The 19,935-nt window shown below is 41.0% G+C and overlaps 1 protein-coding gene across 2 annotated transcripts in view; it reads right to left on the minus strand.

Annotated features, from left to right (window-relative positions):
- Positions 1-18,993, minus strand: part of MKRN1 (makorin ring finger protein 1) — a 30,479-nt gene extending 11,486 nt beyond the window's left edge. For both annotated transcript variants that reach the window (XM_024200792.3, XM_024200793.3), the window contains exons 1-3: positions 18,840-18,993; positions 3,342-3,470; positions 1,271-1,497 (exon numbers count right to left, since the gene is read on the minus strand). In XM_024200792.3, the coding sequence (XP_024056560.1) occupies positions 1,271-1,497; positions 3,342-3,470; positions 18,840-18,976 (493 nt within the window). In that variant the 5' untranslated portion in view covers positions 18,977-18,993. The remainder of the gene's footprint in view (positions 1-1,270; positions 1,498-3,341; positions 3,471-18,839) is intronic.
- Positions 18,994-19,935: the final 942 nt, after the last annotated feature.

Here is a 19,935-nt window from a genome sequence, read left to right on the forward strand (position 1 = left end):
ATTCCTAAATGTCAAGGCACTGAAGAAGAAGAAACATCAAAACACACAGCTCTGCTCTCAGATCCAGTGTTCAACTGATTTCACAAGCAGAAGTTGTTTTTTTTTTTTTTTAAACTATGTGCCCCTTTGCCCCAGTAAAAGCAGAGATCAGCATACTGTCACTATAGATAAGAAGCACTGTAAGGGAAAACAGGTGGATCTTTATTCCTGTGGACCTACTGGAACATCCAAGCTACATGGACCAAATGATTATCTGCAGTCACCAATTCTGATATCTCCAGAACAGAATTCACCCTGCAAGAGGACTGCCTTCAAATCAAACAGCACCAAAAGCTGCCCTTTCCTTGGAGTCTTAACTGTGAAATTATTCCCAGTTCACACTAACAGTAGAGGTAGATGGTGGACTCAGTATGCAGATATGAGGGCAGCAACGGTTGCTGCAGGAACAGAATGGGTCTAAAAATCTCAGAACTATAATGAGTCAACCCCAAAGTTCCCTCCACCCCAGCCATAATGGTGTGGTGGTAACAGCTACTCATACTCCAAGGTCTTATTTGAAGTTTTTGTTGCCCTGATTCACAGATGCTATATGGCCAGGCAGCAAAACCTCTTCGAAGTAAGCATTTTCAGCCAGCTTGTTTCCTCCTGGGCCTGGGAATAAAGGCAACACAAAGATTCTTCAAGGCAGACCAGACAACAGATGTACTGATCACATATATTTTGGTAACAAGAGCACCCTCTTGAAATCTGATTTCTTGCCATCATCATCCATGGTTTCCTACGAAAAGTCAATTATAGAAAGATAGATTCTTTTCTTTCTAGTGTTTAATATTAAAAATTTGTATATGTACAACAAACACATGTACCCCTTCTCTAAGGGGAGAGAGAGGGAACTTGAAGGAGAAGATTCTGCAACCTACTTAGACCGGGGGCGGGGGGGAGGGGAGAAAGGAACTGAGGAACTACAGGGTGAGTCCTTCATTATATAGGTTCTAGAACATTTGGGTCTGTGCCCCAGGTGCTCCATTGTCCCCAATAACTGCTGTGGAATCACTGCACTGCCCATGCAAGAGTGTGCGAGCCAACTTCAGAATAGGGGGATCAATTAAAAACAATTCATGAAGAAGAATATATTCCACTTTAAAAATACAAACATTCACACTCATTACAGATGGCTTAAGATGACAAAACACTGAACAAGTAGTTTGCATACTGCATGTAATTTGTGAACCCACAAAAGAAAATTACCGTTATCCCATGATCAGCTTACCACGTCCACAATATGGCTGCCCAGGGACAAATTCTACAGCATTCACCCAGTCTTCAGCACCTGCTCCTGTAGCTGCCAGATCTGTATCTTCAACGTCAGTCTCACCAGTGCTTGCTTCAAGTGCTTCAGGGAGAGACGGGAGGTCCGAAGATGCTGATGGATAAGTTTTTGCAGCTGGATTCACAGTAGTCACTTCTTCCCGCTTCAATGGCTTGGTATGTTCATATCTAACAAATTAAATGCCGCATGTGAACTCAGTAAGAAGTCACCCATACAATAGCCTTGTACAAAGGACTGATATGCAAGTACAGGGAGATGGAGTCACTGAGACATAATACCAGAGGTGCCCTAGATATCCCAGAACTAGATTAGAAAAGTGACCCTTTACATAAACAGATACAGTTTACTTTAAAACCTACCAGCACTGTTTAAGGGGACAGTAGCTATTGGTGATTTTACAGGAGATGAAGCAGTCCACAGCAAATTTGCCTGTGTGCTTCTTACAACTGCTTATTTCAACCATAACTGAAGCTAGCCCTTTCAAAGCATATGCAGATATGCCATTATTGAATACTTCCTACTTGCTCAACATTTCATCATTGTGCCTCATTCAGATAGCCTTCTGTCTAACTTCAGACATTAAAAACCAAACAGCTACTTTGACTCAGTAAACATACTTTCACCCGCCCCATCCAAACTCCCCGGCCTTACGTCCATGATGAACACAAAAGGTGTCACTATTTACTAATGAGAGCCCTTAATCCCCTATCCACCAAGAGACTGAAAATGTTGCTTCCTTAGAAGTCCAAGTCCTGCCAGCCCTCAGGCTCCACAGACTAGAAAATTAGTTTCATTCGCAGATCTGAGATTTATTTTTCTGTTAATATTTCAGAGATATTTGCCAAAGATTTTTACACTGATGGGAACAGTTAATGAAGAAGATCCAACTGTTAAAATATAAAAGGTGGAGAAGTGCTCAGTCTGACTGGAGAGGGTGTCCTAGTTCGGTGTAAATCAGTAACATTCTCAAAGGGAAGTCAACCATGCCTCTCAGCATGGTTCCCTTGCTCTTTCAATTGACAATCTTAAGCCTTCACACCTACGCACATCTTCAAATGGATGATGACTAAGTGGTATAGGCCAGCATATTAAAATGGCTGTTCAGAGATTTCCCCAGGTTTACATTCATATAATAGTAATTCTACTATCCATGAGAGAGAAAAAAAACCTAGTACAAAATCTAATCTTTATTTTGATAACAGTGTTTCTGCAGTGTGCAACTGTACACAATCATGCTATAAATATTTGACTATGCAGGTTTCAATAACTAGGGTGTTAAGTCAGAGACTTAAGAGTAGTCTTTGAAGTTTATTCAATTTATGACTGTTTAGCCTTGCTAAACCTGGTCCACACTGGGACAATTTCAAAATCCTTTGCATGCACACTCCTCTTGTCGGAGAGTTACAGGCCTCTTATTTTAAGTAAGGTTAAGTTTGCATGAGCAAGTTTGCATCTGTTTGCGCAGACAATACTTTACATGCCTCGCTACTATACTTCAAAGTTATATTCCCTAGAAAGGGCCTCAAAAGTGTCACATACTCACTTTTCAACAGCTATGAGTACAATCAGAAGCACTGCTGAAAGGGGAATCGGTTATTTCTGAAGACAACGACCCACTTACCAAGTGTAACTGATTATCTCACCAGCCCTGTCAGTTTGAAAGTCATCTAGATTTTGACAAATATATCTAATTATGCCATTGTTAGGTCTGATTTCTGCTTGTGTCTGAACAATGATCTTCTCCCTCCCTTTGCTGTTTATTCCTGCTGTGAAGTAAGCAATAAATTTGAGACATCACTGTAGGACTCAGCAAAAGGGAGGAGGTGGGCTGTGAAGGAGAGATTCTTATTAAAACAATTTGGCAGTTTCAATGGAATATAGGAAAATATTGCTCAAGTTTTATCTCTTATTTTCTCCCATTAATAGACATCCTCCGTTGAGTCTTCCACACTGGAACTTGAGGATGAAAGCCCCTCTTTCAAAGAAGTAACATTCAGCAATATTTCCTTACCGGCAACGATCTCCGTAAGCACAGCATCCTCGCTGATAATACCTGCACACCATAGCAGACTGACTTGTGGAGAGATCATGGGAGTAACGGCAGTTGTTCCCTTCCTTGCAAACCCCATGCATGAAATACCTGCAAGACAAAAGATTACAGAAGTGAACCAATGAAGAGAGCTGTGCAGATTAGGATTTTCAGATATATTACCATCCAAAGTAAATGTAAATGAAGTGAAAGCAATGTTGAATTAATAAGAACTTCAGTAATAAAGAGTGATGAGCTCTTGGATCATATGCCACTGTAAGGCTATAAATAAAGTTTAAATGAAGGTGGTTAAGAGTAAATCATGGTGAGAGGTACCCCATTTTAAATGCACTTTGGTTGTACTTTTAAAATTTAAGATTATGTTGTTAGACTGCCAAGAGGAAAAAAAAAAAACAGTGAGCCACATGCTGCCCTGACACTCTGGTGCAGAGGGTAACAAAACCCAGGAGAAGGAAATTGGAACACCAATTCTGTGAGGAGAGTAGCAGTTTATTCTCTCACTTTGACCCAGGTACCACAGAAGCCCACCGATGGCTCTGGGCCACGGAAAAGCCAGGGGGCTGAAATCTACCTGAAAGATACTGTTTGTTCATCCAGCTGTAACACCACCTCTAATAATGCAACCTCTATCACTGAGGCCTTCAGTGCTGTCACTGACAAGACCACATCAGCAAAGTTTCTGAAGGAGCTACGCTGCCATAGTGAAGTCAGGATCCGAAGGAACCTTGCAGAGGTGCTCTGCCTCAATAGTATACTTCTGCTGCCGGCAAGCGTCATGAAATCAGCACTAATTTTGAGCCATCAGTGAATTCAGATAGCTGAACTCTGGCAATCCTGCTCCTTACTGGATGATTTGGAAGAAACTGAGTTTCCTACCCCATATAGATAGTGAAGCTCTTCACACAACCTTTAAAGATAATGTTCAAAGTTAGCTTAAATATTGTAAACAAAATTCACTTGAATATCACGGTTATAATTAAACTTAACGCAACATTGTTCTTGAGATTCAGAAGTCAGGAAAGTCAAAGTTCTGACTGCATAACAGTCACATTGGACATATTTCAGAATACCATATATGGTGCTTACTTATGTCTACATATGTCCCTGAAAGGCAGCTTGAGATAACATTATGGCTCAAACTGTAAACACAAGTATAGATTCAAATTCAAGATACTAGAAATTGAGTCATGACACAAGTGTTCAGATTCCAAAGTGAGCATTTATAAATTTATATTAAGGTAAGATAATCTTTAAATTTAGCTGGAAGCAATAAGCTAAACAGAACACATTATTACATCCTGAGAAACTGAACTGGAAAAAGTAGCAACTCAAACTTCTTCCATTTTATAAGTAAAGTTGCTTCTCAAATTTAGCTGTCAGAAAACTTTAGCTATCAGAAACTCTTGACAACTATACTGATTTCAATATATTCAATATTTTTGAGAAAATCAATAAACTAGAAATGTTCAAGAGAGGGTGTAAATTTGAGACAACACACCCTACCCACAATTTACCATCTCAGGATCAAAATATACAAGTTGGTTTATAGCAATGAACCCTCGTACGATCCTTCAACAAAGACTGATTTAGTCATTTTACCTAGGGTGCCCCTGAATTCTAAGTTAGTCCTAATGACACACTGCCTTGTAGCAACAGCTGTTTCTGAAGGGTTGGAATTGCACATACATGGAGAACTAATTAATTTGGTTGTAACATGATTCAAATACAGATTCTTGGTGGCCTTTCAAGTTTTAACTATGTTTTATGAAACTTATGTGATCATCAAGGTCTGTGGGAGATTTTGCTGATGTGTCAAATGGAAATTAGCACAGTTGGAATTAGTAGTTGGACCAAGCAGATTTCTGCTATTCCCAGCATGAAGGCTAGACTCCATCTTTAAGCCAGTCTTCTTTCTGCCTCCTAATAAGCAGAACTGGCTTGAAAAACTACATGAGACACAATAGCACATGGAGAGAAACTAAAAATATACTCAAAACTCAACTGAGTAATTTGGATGGCCAGGACTGAGGCCAGAGTGGAATATGTGAAATGACCAGAGTCGAACTGGAAGAAGCTACCAGGAAAGGTTATGAGTGTGTACAGTTGTAACTGTCGGTTCTTCAATAACTCCATATTAAGCACCAAAATGATTCAAGTTCTGGAATTCATGTTGTTAAGCCAGGAAAGCCCAAACCTGTCTGATGCCAAGCACCCTCAACTCCCATTGAAGTCAATGGGAGCTGAGAGAACACAGTATCTTGCAGGACCAAGTCTCAGGTTTCTACCAAAGATTTTTTTGAAATTGGGTTTTAAAAGTGATCCCTTGCACACTGAAGAGGGTCATTTAATCCCACATGAGAAAGCATGTCACACAGCAGTGGCCAAGACTTGTATCAGCACAATTTGGAACATGGAGGATGTAAGTAGCCAGCTGATTCACGCTCATCTTCTGTGAAACCTGTTTAGAAATGAAGATATGGCAATCAAACACAGTGAGATGGTCCTCCCATATTCTACAGCATATTGGACATAAATTCTGCAGACATTTCATATGCCCGCTGCAATGTAAAATGAAAAAGCACAAACACAAGCCCCACATCCACCCCAGTGAAAGACTTTGCTTATAAATTTTGAATGGTTGGCGTTGTCCTTAGACTATTTTCCTCACTTTATTTTATTATGAGCCAAATGCCCCACCATGCTCCAGAAGTAGTTCACACTCCATCTGCAATCCACATGCATATCACCTATTGAGCCGGACCTCTACTTCACCCACTTTTCACAAGACTTAACATAGTGTTAGCCTTTTTTGACTGCAGCTGTGCAGTAGAAGTTTTTCTGAGAACTATCCACAGTGTCTCCAAGATCTCTTTCTTGAGTGGTAATAGCTAATTTTGGACTCATCATTGTATATGTATAGTTGGGATTATGCTTTCAAGTGTGCATTACTTCGCATTTATCAACACTGATTTCATCTGCCATTTTGTTGTCCAGTCAGTCACCGTTTTGTGAGATCCCCCTGTAACTCCTTGCCGTCTGCTTTGGACTTAACGATCTTGAATAATTTTGTACTGTCTGCAAACTTTGCCACTTCACTGTTCAACATGTTCATTAATGACCTAGAAAAGAGACTGAACTGCACATATCCGAGTACAGAGCCTTGGGTGGATCGCATTGTTCACCTCTCTGCATTGTGAAAACTGACTATTTATTCTTACCCTTTGTTTCCTATCTTTTAACCAGTTACTGATCCATGAGAGGACCATCCCTCTATCCCCTGGCTATTAAGTTTCCTTAAAAACCTTCAATGAGGTACCCTGTCAAAGGCTTTCTGAAAATTCAAGTACACTACATCAAGTAGGTCTCCCTTATCCACATACTTGCTGACTCCCTCAAAATAATACTAATAGATTGGTTGAAACTATAGTAAAGAAAAAAATTATCAGACACATACATAAACTCAAATTGTTGGGGAAGAGTCAACATGGCTTTTGTAAAAGGAAATCATGCCTCACCAATTTGTCCGGTACTGAAGTTAGGCTCACTGGCCTGTAATTATGAGGATCACCTCACCGGTATTGCATTAGTTCCCTTCCAGTCATCTGTTGCAGAGGCTTGTTTCAGTAACTACAGTTAGTGGTTCTGCAATTCCATATTTGAGTTCCTTCAGAACTCTTGGGTGAATACCATCTGTTCTTGATGACTTATTACTTTTTAAATTTATTAATTTGTTCTAAAAAACCTCTTCTATTGGCACATCATTGTTGGACAGTATTTAGATTTGTCACCCAAAAAAGGATAGCTCTAACTAGGTTTCCTCCTCATATCCTTTGCAGTGGAGACTGAAGCAAAGAATTCATTTAGCTTCTTTGCAATGGCCTTATTTTCCTTGAGCGCTCCCGTAACACTTTGGTCATCTAGTGGCCCCACTGCCTGTTTGCCAGGCTTCCTGCTTCTGAGGTACTTAAAAAATAATTTCTTACTGTTAGTTTGTGTGTCTTTTGCAAGTTGCTTCTCAAATTCTTTATTGGCCTGCCTTCTTATATTTTTACACCTAACCTGCCAGAGTTTGTGAATGTTATTATTCTCACTAGAATTTGATTCTGAATTTTAAAGGAAGCTTTTTTTGCCTCTAATGGCCTCCATTATGCAGCTGTTTAGCCATGGTGACATTCTTTTGGTCCTCCTACCATCTTTTTGATTTGGGGTATACATTTAGTCTGAGCCTCTATTGTGCGTTTAAAGTAGTCTCCATGCTGCTTGCAGGCATTTTATTCTTGTGACTGCTCTTTTTAATTTCTGTCTAGCTAGTGTCCTCAGGACTTGTGTAGTTGCCCCTTTTAAAGTTAAATGTCATTGTGGTGAGGTTTTTTGGTATCCCGCCCCCCAAAAAGGATGCTAAGCAAAATTTAATTATATTATGGTCACTATTACTGAGCCGTTCAGCTACAGCTACCTCTTGAACTAGACCCTGTGCTCCACTTAGGACTAAATCAAGAATTGCCTCTCCCCTTGTGGGTTATAGGACTAGTTGCTCCAAGAAGCAGTCATTTATAGTGTCTAGAAATTTTATAAATAAATAAATAAATAAATCTCTGCATCGCACCCTGAGGTGACTGTCAGTCAATATGAGGGTAGTTGAAGTCACCATTATATCGTTTTCTGGTTTTGTATCCTCTTTAACCTCCCTTAGCATTTCACAACAGCTGTCATCATCCTGATCAGATGATCTGTAGTATAATCCTACTGCTATAATCTTATTATTCAAGCTTGGAATTTCTATCCACAGAGATTCAGTGGTACGGTTTGATTCATTTAAGATTTTAATCTTGACACCCCCTCCCTTTTTTTTTTTTTAAATATACTGCCACTGCTTTAGCAGCATGACCTCTTCACCAATATGACCTACTCTATCATTCCTATTTGTACTCCATTTCCATTTTTAATTTTTTAAATTTTAAGTGTAACCAACTGTGAATTGCCTGGATATACGACTAAGTATCCTATTGAAGATTTTCACTTAATAGAATTATTTACAACCTTAACTATAACTTTTTGGAAGGTCTTTCTAATAGATTTGTCTGTTCAAGTACACCTCTACCTCGATATAACGCGACCCGATATAACATGAATTCGGATAGAACGCGGTAAAGCAGTGCTCCGGGGGGCGGGGCTGCGCACTCCGGTGGATCAAAGCAAGTTCGATACAACGCGGTTTCACTATAACGCGGTAAGATTTTTTGGCTCCCGAGGACAGCGTTATATCGGGGTAGAGGTGTATATCAGTTCTGAATTTAGTGTACTTCATTCTGTCTCCAAGTAGCTCCATTTTCTTTATTCAGCCACTGCCTTCACCCTTTTCACTTCAGTGACGCTGACCTCTATGTGGGCCCTGTGAACATGGATCTAGTTCCTCTTCAGAGGATGCCCAAAAATGCCAACTAAGGAGAAAATATGTATACAATTGTTATTAGCACCTTTTGACATTTTAAGGTGCTGCCTGGGGACTGTGCCAATCTTTAAATTCAGAAAGCCACACAAATCTGTCAGATCATGCTAGTTTGTATTTGTTTAGTGTCCTAGGACTCAAAGAAACTTGCGTGCTTGTTATGAACTAAAAAACTTCATTTTATTTCTGAACATACTATCTGTTTTAACTGAAATATTTTTCTTCCTTTCTTTTTTCTTATCCACCTGAAAAAGATATATTTTTCTATTTGTTTCAGATTAAGTTAACAAGCTAACCAGGCTCCATGGCCACTTCATTGTACTCCAGTAACAGATACCAGGGAGAGAATTCGTTAGTTTAACTGATTTCCCTCTGCTGGCTAGGCAGCTGCTTCTGAAGTATAGATAAACGATCTAAGTTTTCAGCAAAGATGGTGAATTGAGAAGTGGGTATATGTGTATACAGATCATTCAAAAGATGTTATGAGCCAGTTCGTATAATTTTTATAGGGAGCAATATAAAACTTCACTCGGATCAAAGAAATTGAGTTAGTAGTCCGTTGGGGGGGGGGGGGGGGGGAGAGAAAAAAAAGTGTGAGAACACACAAAAACATTTGAAATTAACATTAGAATTCCTAAATCAGAGAATCCAGGTCAATTAGAGAGAAATCTACTATAGTCATTCGGACACCCTCTTGGAAAGAGTTATCCTTCTAAAAATAGAAGAAAAACACAGTGAGTTTAATAAAGGCTAGTATTCTCCTTTCAAGAAGATAGCATTTCATGGAAGGATCAGAATACTCAGTAAAAACAGTCTTTTAAAACAGTTGTTTCATGAGTGCTCTTTATTCAGAAGCTACAATTAATTCCTAAATGGGAGGGTTATATGTTATTCACAAAAAAAAACAAGACTATATTCAAATACAGATATGTAACTGACAAAATCTAGATATTATAATTTATTACCAAGATACCAAGTCATTCACCTAGCCATTGTCTATCTGTTCCCCCCCCCAAAAAAAGTTGTCATTCTTCTGCAAGTCTTACACTGTCTAAGGAAGCAGCCAAACACCCGTCAATACTGCTGTTATTAAAAAGAGTGAATGCTAGATTTGTTCTGTTCCATTCCCTTTAAGAACTACCATCCTCCAACAGGTATGCAAGAATTTACTTCAGGTAGAAATGGAAAATTGTTTGTTCTTAACATACAGAACACTTTGTACAAACTACTATAGTGATCTAGCAAGCCATCATATCAGTTTCATTCAAATCCTCCAGTCTGCTTATGGAAAAAAGGACACCGTAATACATATCCTTATCTAAAGATTAAGTTGGGGATGCCTCAAAATAAAAGGGGCAAGAGAACCAATATTCATATTGCACTGTGAAAGTGTTGGAAGATATTAACAAATGGTGGTCATTTTCCAGAAAAAGAAAGTTGAGGAGAAAATTATAAATATAAAAATGGTATAGTTTAAGTGACAATAGCTCTTAGTACAGTTAGCAATATTTGTTTCTATATTTCTATCATATGGTTTGACAGACTCTGCCATATTTCTTGTAAACTGAGATTAAGAGAAACATTTCATGGGACTCATTAAGAAATTCTACTTTTTAGTTGAGTGCACAAAAAGTACCCCTAGATTTATGGTGCACTGCTTGTAACATTATTACCAACAAGAAGAAACCCCACAGTAATTTTCTGATAATTGGTCAAAGCATCAGTTAATACATAATTTTAACGCCTTCAGTTTTGGTTCCAGAAATACACAAGTGGAAGATCCGCAAAAATGGAATAAAAGGGACAAACTAAGGTTCTTCACCCTGTTCACCTTGTCCTCCTCCCCGCCCCCCCAATCATCTAATGGACACCATACTTGTAATATACCATGGCTGAGTAATCAACAGATTAACAAATCATACATTCAAAGGAGAGGTGAAAACTCAGATGAGTGATCATTTCAAACGCAAGTGACATGAATTTTTTGTTTACCATTCTAGGCACTTTCCACCTGTTTGGATAAAACAATATCATTTACAGTTAGAGTATTCCCTAACTAGCCATAGGTATGAAGAATCTATACTAGAGGCTTTAACTGCCCCCCCCCCTCCCCCAAATCAGCAAAAGGTACTACAATAGAACCTGCTTGAAAAAACATACAAGAATTCAAGCAGAATATTTGTTGGGAGACAGAGTCACACGATTACTAAGAAAGGAAGTAGCTCAAAATACTTGGGTTTGAAGAAATATTCTATAGCTAAGAGAAGGTTTTACTGAAAACTTCAAAGGATGGGAGCATGTCTAAAATATCCTCTACTTGATTAGTTCTAGTCGAGTGGCAGACCAGTTTTCCTTGGAGTGCCTACGAGGTAATTTAAATTCTCTCTGAGTCAAACACTGAGTTGCTTATGGAAGGCATCCAACTAAAATTTATTTTATGTATTTAAAAAAAAAAATTTTATCCCACTTGTGATCTAGGGCTTGATCCTGCAAGATGGATTAGTCTCAGGCTTAAAGTTAAGCAGGTGCTTAACTGCATTGTGACTGGGGCCAGAGAACTGAGCATCTTGCAAGAACAAGCTCCTGGCTGCTGATGGCATATCTAACAGTACTGATGCGCGCACAGTTCAATCTCTTCCCAAGACAAAATTGCTGTGGCACTCTCCCTCTAGAATGAGTTGGGTGCAGCTGATTATCCAACAAAACTTGAAGTGCAACTGTGGCGGGATCCCCAGGGTGCAACCTGAACTGTGGGATCGCTGAGCCCTCTGTCCTCCCAACCTAGGCTCCCTCTCACACTGATGCGTGACAAGCTGCAAACTGCTCCAGGTACTGCACCTGCACAGACAGCCACAGGAAGGGACACACCCAGCTGAGTTACATGAATACTTCTTCCAGCCACTCATGAACTAACAATAGAGAGAGGCACCAGCCAATTCACCCAGTTCCCCAGCCTAGGACCTAGAGCTGTATGATCTTGCCTTGGTCAGAAGCCTGACCAGTGTAAGTTTATTACCCAGTCCACCCCTCCCTTGACGTGGAGAGGACATGCACCAGCTTTTGTACACTGAGCAAAGGTTTCCCAAACACTTCAAGCAAAATACACTGTTTTTGGTAAAATATAAAACAGGTTTATTAACTACAAGTGGTACACATGAAAGGACAGAGATGGTTACCAAAGAAAATAAAAATAAGTTCACAATCTAAATCTTAAACCTTATCACACCAGACAGTATTTAGATCAAGCAATGTTCTCACTCTCACTGGATGTTAAAGTCCCTAATGCACAGCCTTCCCTCCTGAAGCCTGGACCAGTCTCCTCAGATAATCTTCGTCTTCTCAGCGTCCCTGTTGTTTCCAGCGTAGGTAGGCGAGGAGAAAGGCCCTCTCATGTTGCAACTGTTCCTTATTTTATACCCTTGGCCCATGTGCCTGGCAGACACTAACCCAGGCATGTCCTGGTGGGCTTTGCTGAGTCACAGTAAACAAACAGCCCCCAGGTCACAATGCAGTTCCCCTTATGTGGTGTTTGCATAGTTGAGTCATACAGTTGTAATGAGAACGAGGAGTACTTGTGGCACCGTAGAGATTAACAAATTTATTTGGGCATAAGCTTTCGTGGGCTAAAACCCACTTCATCGGATGCATGCAGTGGAAAATACAGTAGGAAGATATATATACACACACAGAGAACATGAAAAAATGGGTGTTGCCATACCAACTATAATGAGACTAATCAATTAAGGTGAGCTATTATCAGCAGGAGAAAAAAAAACTTTTGTAGTGATAATCAGGATGGCCCATTTCCAACAGTTGACAAGAAGGTGTGAGTAACAGTAGGGGGAAAATTAGCATGGGAAAATAGTTTTTACTTTGTGTAATGACCCATCCACTCCCAATTGTAATGGGCGGTCAACATCCACCTGGCCAAGGATCCTTTGTCTGCCACTAGCAAACTTACAGCATATTTCAGTAACAATACAGCACAATCTCATAACTGTATTCACACTAGTGATAAACCTATTTAGACAAAACAACAGGTTTCAGCCGATTATGACCTTTCATATGATAACTCACATGGCATGCTTTGTATGAAATATCAGCCATATATGAATGATGAATATGGGGGTTACAGGGTGTCATTTTGAGGTACAGGGTGTCATGGTAACTGTCAGGGTTCCTTCTCCACTCTGAACTATGGGTTACAGATCTGGGGACCCGCATGAAAGACCTCCTAAGCTTATTTTTTACCAGCTTAGGTTAAAACTTCCAAGGCACAAATTCCTTTCTAGCTTTAGTATCGCTGCCACCACCAAGTGATTTAAACAAACACTTAGGGAGGGCCACTTGGAGCCCTACCTTCCCCAAATATCCCCCCCCCCCAAGCCCTACACTCCCTTTCCTGGGGAGGCTTGAGAATAATATCCTCACCAATTGGTACAGGTGAACACAGACCCAAACCCCTTGGATCTTAAGAACAATGAAAAATCAATCAGGTTCTTAAAAGAAGAATTTTAATTAAAGAAAAGGTAAAAGAATCACCTCTGTAAAATCAGGATGGTAAATACTTTACAGAAGAACAAAAGATTCAAGAACACAGAGGATTTCCCCTCTAGGCAAAACCTTAAAGTTACAAAAACAGGGATAAACCTCCCTCTTAGCATAGGGAAAATTCACAAGCTAAAACAAAAGGTAATCGAGCGCATTTCTTTTCTGTTATTACTTACTATTTCTGCAAGACTAGATGCTTAGTTCAGCTATACTTAAGAAGATGTAATTTCCCTGCCTGGTTTCTTGGCTGGCTCCGAGAGACACAGACCAAAACTTTCCCCCACAGATTTGAAAGTATCTTCTCCTCTTATTGGTCCTGTTGGTCAGGTGTCGCCCAGGTTATCTGAGCATCTTTATCCTGTAAAGGGTTAATTCCTCTTTTACCTGTAAAGGGTTAAGAGGGATTTTATGCTACCCTTAGCTGTATGTTTATGACAGTAACCATTACTCCTTTCATTTCCACCCGTACACATTTCAGTGACTACCTAACATAAAAAAGGACACAGATCTACAGGGCATATAGTCTTACACAGAGAAGGTATTAAGATAGATGCAGTTCCACTATAAAATTTCAAAGCAACAACTAGAAACCTTTACCACAAGCTGTAAAGCAGAGGGAGGGTTCCCTATACACAAGTCTTGAATCTCTGTGGATAACCATCCCAAAGTTTCACACAGTACTGAAGTGTTGCTGACAACACAACAACTCATCTAGAATAGTTATCTAGAATATTTCAACCTTGTTTCTTCCTCCTCCTGTTCTCTAACATCAAAATATTAAAACCTTAAGAATCTTCCCATCTTTGTTTCAATATTACATTTTGTACCACGAATTGAGAACATCTGCCTAATAGCTGATATCCATCTGAGGTTAAGCTCTTCAACATGATGCAAGAGATTAAAACATCCGTCAGAGCAAACTACTTGCTCTGGACTTCCTTAGGGTAGGAGAAGCATTTCTCAGGAGTATTTAAGATCAAAGAAGTTGCTTCTTGAGACAAGCCCGTAGTCATCTTTGTTTAGGAAGACTATTATGTCCTGTCACATTTCATGGTAAGTTTCAGGCTTGTTTTACTAGAACTAAAATAAAATTTCAGAGCAAGAACCAAGCCTTTTTACCCCAACTAACCTACAATAAAAACCTCTCAAAGTAATGGCAACAAAAATTCTCTACTACTGAACCCTATTAGCAAATTGAACTTAGGCAAACTATTCTTTTCACACGTTTGCAAAAGCTCGGAAGTGCAACGTACATTTAGCTTTAAAAATCAAGAAATTCACCAGAAAGAAAATCAATCAGGTAACTAGCAAGTTACTGAAACAGAACGAATTCCTCCCCATCACTCTTTGCATCATCACTCATCCACAGCTAATATCACAGTTTTTCTGCAAAGCTTGCATTAGAGCACATCAGGTTAGCAGTTATCAAAGAGCAACTTTTGATAGCCTACTATTAACTTGTGGTTGCATGCCTCTGATAAACTGTATAATTCCAGGTCTATTTCTACTACACTCAACAAAATTTTGTGGGCTTGAATACCTGTATATACTAGTAATTATGTATGGTCATTAGGCTGGGCAATATTGACACTGATAGGTGTGATACTTATGTACCATGGCAGCAAGTGCTTTCAAAATGACATGACTAGATAACTCATCCATTCATCTGAGCGAATTGCAAACAAGAATGAACACACACCAGATCACTAGTTTATTTAATTTCATGTAACCAGCTTGGCCTTCAGAAATTAATAGGCTACATTCTGTATATTGAAGACAAACTGTTTCCTTCTCTTCCAGTCCACTTAGAACATAGCTAGGCACAGTTCTCTGCCATTTCTCCTCCTGCTGCTTCACATTCAACAGCTCCACACTGAGTCTATAAGCATGTTCAACTGCCTTTGAGATTAATGGGAGTTTCACTTGTGAATAGAGTAGAGTAGACCCAATAGTCCATGCTAAACTTACAAAAATGTGCCAGCCAGCCCTCAATACTCCCCCAAAATTCAACATTTGTTTTCCCACTATGTAATCTTATCAGATTTGGGATTCCTTCCATTAGAGGTACCCCAAAATATCTACACTAATAGCACAAATGACACAACCTCTTACCTTCCAAGGAGTCAGGCATGGCTTGGCTCACATTATTTTAAACCGACCAGTTTTCCAGCTTGCCAGTTCTCTTACAGGACCTAGCTTTCCTTGTCCAAATAGTCACATCATTTTACAGCTCGCCATAACTCAGAATGGAGATATACAATTCTAAATATCAGCACCATTTATAATAGCAGGCTGTAGACACTCCAGGCCACTTTCAAATGAGCAAACATCTGAAACATGGTCAGCCAGCTTCCTAGCTAGCTTCTTACAGTAGAACCACAGAGTTACAAGCACCAGAGTTACGAACTGACCAGTCAACCACAAATCTCATTTTGCAACCTAAAGTATGCAATCAGCAGCAGCAGAGACGACAAAAGTACTGTACAGTACTAAAAAAATAATGGGAAAGTTTAAAAAAAAGATTTGACAAGGTAAGGAAACCATTTCTGTGCTTGTTTCAATTAAATTAAGATGATTAAAAGCAGCCTTTTTCTTCTGCATAGTAAAGTTTCAAAGCTATATCATGTCAATGTTCAGTTGGACACTTCTGAAAGACCAACCATAGTGCTTTGTTCAGAGTTACGAACATTTCAGAGTGATGAACAACCTCCATTCAGGAGGTGTTTAACTCTGAGGTTCCACTGTATTACTTTCAGATAATGGTTTTAATATTTGAGGGTGCATTTGCTCTACTAGAAGAATATACAGGAGAAGAGACAGACGGTATGTGATTCAAAGCTAGAATTTGTTCTTTATACTTCCCTCCCAGTAGTTCTCTATTTTACCTCCCCAAGTGGTTTTGGAATATTTTTTACTATAGTATATTAAATATGTCCATTTTAATTGCAATTCAGCACAGATTTTGCCCACAAGCTGAGCAGCTCCTTAATTATGCTTCTGTATAACTTGACATTTTTACTTTCTAAACAACGGATTTTATTTAAATGTTTAGATCAAACTCTTGACAGTTTTTCTCTTGCTAATTTCTAAAAGCCTGATATCATTACTTAATGTTTTCTAGTAGAGTCAGCAGTTGACTTTCAAGACAGGAAATTATTTGTCTCTGTCAAAATACTCTTCAGTTTTCTGTGAGTTTTTTTGGTAATCCCACTTATAACATTTTACTGTCACTTCTTTAACTATATGTCAAATTGTCACACCCCTACTTTAATGAAACAAGTGTTGTATGTTCCACTTACAATTAGATTTTAAAGTCAGCAAAGCTGAAAAATTAACTTGTGAAATGAAATACATTTCTCCCCTCTCTCCTCTCAGCATAAGAATTAGAACTACAATAACATCCACTCATATCAATTCTGATGATCAGAACAAAACATTAAGGATTAAAGAGCAGAGAAAATTTTCATAGACCTGCTCATGACTGGACTGTCATCCTGCGTATCTTATTATCAGAATGTGATTATAAACTCTTCAAGTCCGGAACCTGAAGCATCTTTGTGGTTTGTAAAGTTCTATGTACACTTACAGAACTATTGTTATTAATAGGCAAAACACTCCAAGCTACACTCTCTGATAGCAGCTGCAATGTTGCATGTCTTCTAACTTAGAGAATGGGCAAACAGCTCTTTTGTTTAACTGCTGTACAAAGCAACAAGGCATAGGGTATTGCAGAATGACATGATCTACCTCTTAATCCAAGAGAGGGATACTTTTTTTTAATCTTTGCAATGTCCAACATATTTATATGCCAAGAAATTAGAAGACTGAGCCCAGATATTAGCTTGAATTTTCATTTTGCTGTGTGATACTGTAGTACTTGAATTATTGCAGACTGCAGTATGACCTGATTTTTACCTTAATTATTGTGAATGATCAAAACAGCAATATTTCATATTTACTTCTACTTGCAAGCATCCCTACAATATATGGTTCAAAAGTGGCCCATCCTGCCAATCTTGCCCTGTAGAGTTTATGATTTGCAGATTTCTGTACACTGAGAAAGTCTCAGCAGAATGTGTCAAACCTCTGTATTTCTGATGGTCCTGCAGAAATAAAATAAGCTTGAAAGAAGCAAAATTATATAAAAGTTCAATAAAAGAATCATACAGTGTAACAAAGATCTTCATAATGTACTGCAAAAGTGAGACATTTCCCTTCTTTTTTGTAGCTTTCTCCCGTGTCCTTGTTTATTAAATGTCAAGCTTTGGGCAGGTCAGCCATAAATCCAATATTTTAGTAAATGCTACATTATTTATATCTGGAACTGAGAATGTAATGCTCCCACATTTTACACTTCCTGCATTTATCATCTTCTTTGGAACATCACTGTGGGTCTTCCACATTGTGTTCTGACAGCTATGTGCATCCACCATTGGTGGGACATAATCCCACACAAAGAAACAGTTCCTGTTGTCTAACCAAGATCAGCCAATTGGCTCAACTATAGTAATTTCTCCATGCAAATACCTGCCTAGACACTTTAAAGAGATCCTCAGAATAGATCATTCCCACAATTGAACCAGGTAAGCCAGGAAGAACACCCTCTCTGTCAACCCTTCCCCATCCATCTGCTGCCCCAAGTTCCACCCTTCAGCATTTTCCCTTTGGAAGAAGCTGAAATTAAATGTATCTTACATGAGCTGGTATTTTCTGCTTGGGCAATACCTACTTTTCTCCCACCACTCCAACTTGAATGAAGTAGGATAAGGTCTGCCTCTGATTTAAAAATACCCCAAACAAACAAAACCCAAACACACTGGCTAAGATTTTTCATCACATCGAGCCATTTGTATTACTTTAGATTTTTGGGTGCCCAATCTGAGATACCTTAAGAGAGCCTGATTTTTAGACTGCAAGCACACCCAACATTTTCTGAAAAGCCAGGCCTCTTTAAGAGATCTCCAGTTGGACCAGCAAAATCTCTAGTCGCTTTGGCAAATCTGGGTCACCGAGATGTTGGAGGGGAGGGGGGGGCGTTTAAAAAAAAAACAAATCTCCCTCCCTCCCTCAGCCTCAGAGAGCGGATCCGATTCCTCACTCTCGTTTACACGGCAGCGCCCAGAGAGCAGGCAGCTCCAGCTTCTTCACAACAACATAAAAAGTTTGAACAATTGTACAGAGGACCGGGCCGGCGCCGGGATGGGTGGGGAGCTGCTGGATTAGAGGCGGAGCCCGGTCTGGCGGGGCTCCCCCCGGGCACAGTCACGGGGGTGCAAAGCTACACGGAGACGATGCCTCCCTAGCCGGACCGCTGCCCGGGGGGCCCGGACAGAGGCGACGCGGGGGCAGGAATTGGGAAGGAGCCGGCCAGGCTGCAGCCGCCGGGGGACCCAGGCGGGGAAAGGGCAGCAGCCCCGAGGGGTCCCCGGTGTCCCTCCACTCCCCTGGCAGCGCGTTACCTGCAGGTGACCTGCTTGGTCCAGCCGCCCCCTCCTCCCGACCCCGCTGCAGCGGGGGGCGCGGCTGTGGGGCTGGAGGCCGTGGCCGCTGCTCCCGGTGTTGCCGCTGTTGTTCCCGGAGCCGCAGCCTCCGCCATTACTGTTTATCCCACACAGCGACGGCACCGGAACTTCCGGGAGCACATCCTTCCGGTCAGGCGGGGGAGGGAGGACGAGGGGACGAGTCGGGAGGGCCTCAGGGGACCCCTGTGGCCCCGCCCCTTTGTTTTGCTAGGGGCGGCGGGGGGCCGGCGGGCAGGCGTAGGCTCGGGAAGAACACACCGTGGTACCGCCCACTCGGAAGGACAACGCTGATTGGTGGATCGGCTCGTTAGTAACGCCCACTCAGGAGCGCGACGTGCGAGGCTGGGAGGGGCGTGGTCACAAGCTCGGTGGGCGGGGCGCTTGGAACCAGTTGGCCACGCCCACTCGCCCGTAGAATGAAAGCCGCGGGAACCCGGGGAGCTTCCCCTCGAGCCCTCTCACTGCCTGGCTCTGGCCGCCTGACCCGAACCCAGGGCAGCAGCGGGACAGGGCTTAGCCTGTGGCTCAAGGGGCTGCCTTAGGCAGTGGCCCCAGTGGCAGGGGCTGGGCTCAGAAGCTGCAGGGCAGTTTGAGGCTCAGCACATCATGTTTGCTGGGGCCCCAGCGTAGCTAACACCCCTGGGGGAGTCCCAAAGGAACCTGTGCACGGTGCTGTACACCACAGTATGGTGATGCCACATTGTCAGGCACACAGGTGTAGAAGCCAGACAGGGACCTCACCCTGCCCACAGCATCAGGGAAGCCATGGCCTCAATAGGCACAGAGGCATCACAATCCTCTCACTCTAGAATTGGGGAGGCACACTGGCCAGCCACTTGGGAAGCCCACATGGATGCTGCCCCTGCCGTACCTGCTCTGGGCATAAATAGAGGCCTTTAGCCTTCGGGGCTGGCAAGCCAGTAAAGCTGTCATGAGCAATAAATTCCTGCACACAGTGAAACGTTCTTGCTCACACACAAAATGTCCACATACACAAGACAACTGAAATGCCCTCAGTGACATGCACACAACT

The sequence above is a fragment of the Terrapene carolina genome, unplaced genomic scaffold (assembly GCF_002925995.2).
Source record: "Terrapene carolina triunguis isolate 2854851 unplaced genomic scaffold, T_m_triunguis-2.0 Scaffold247, whole genome shotgun sequence".
NCBI classification, from domain to species: domain Eukaryota; kingdom Metazoa; phylum Chordata; order Testudines; family Emydidae; genus Terrapene; species Terrapene triunguis.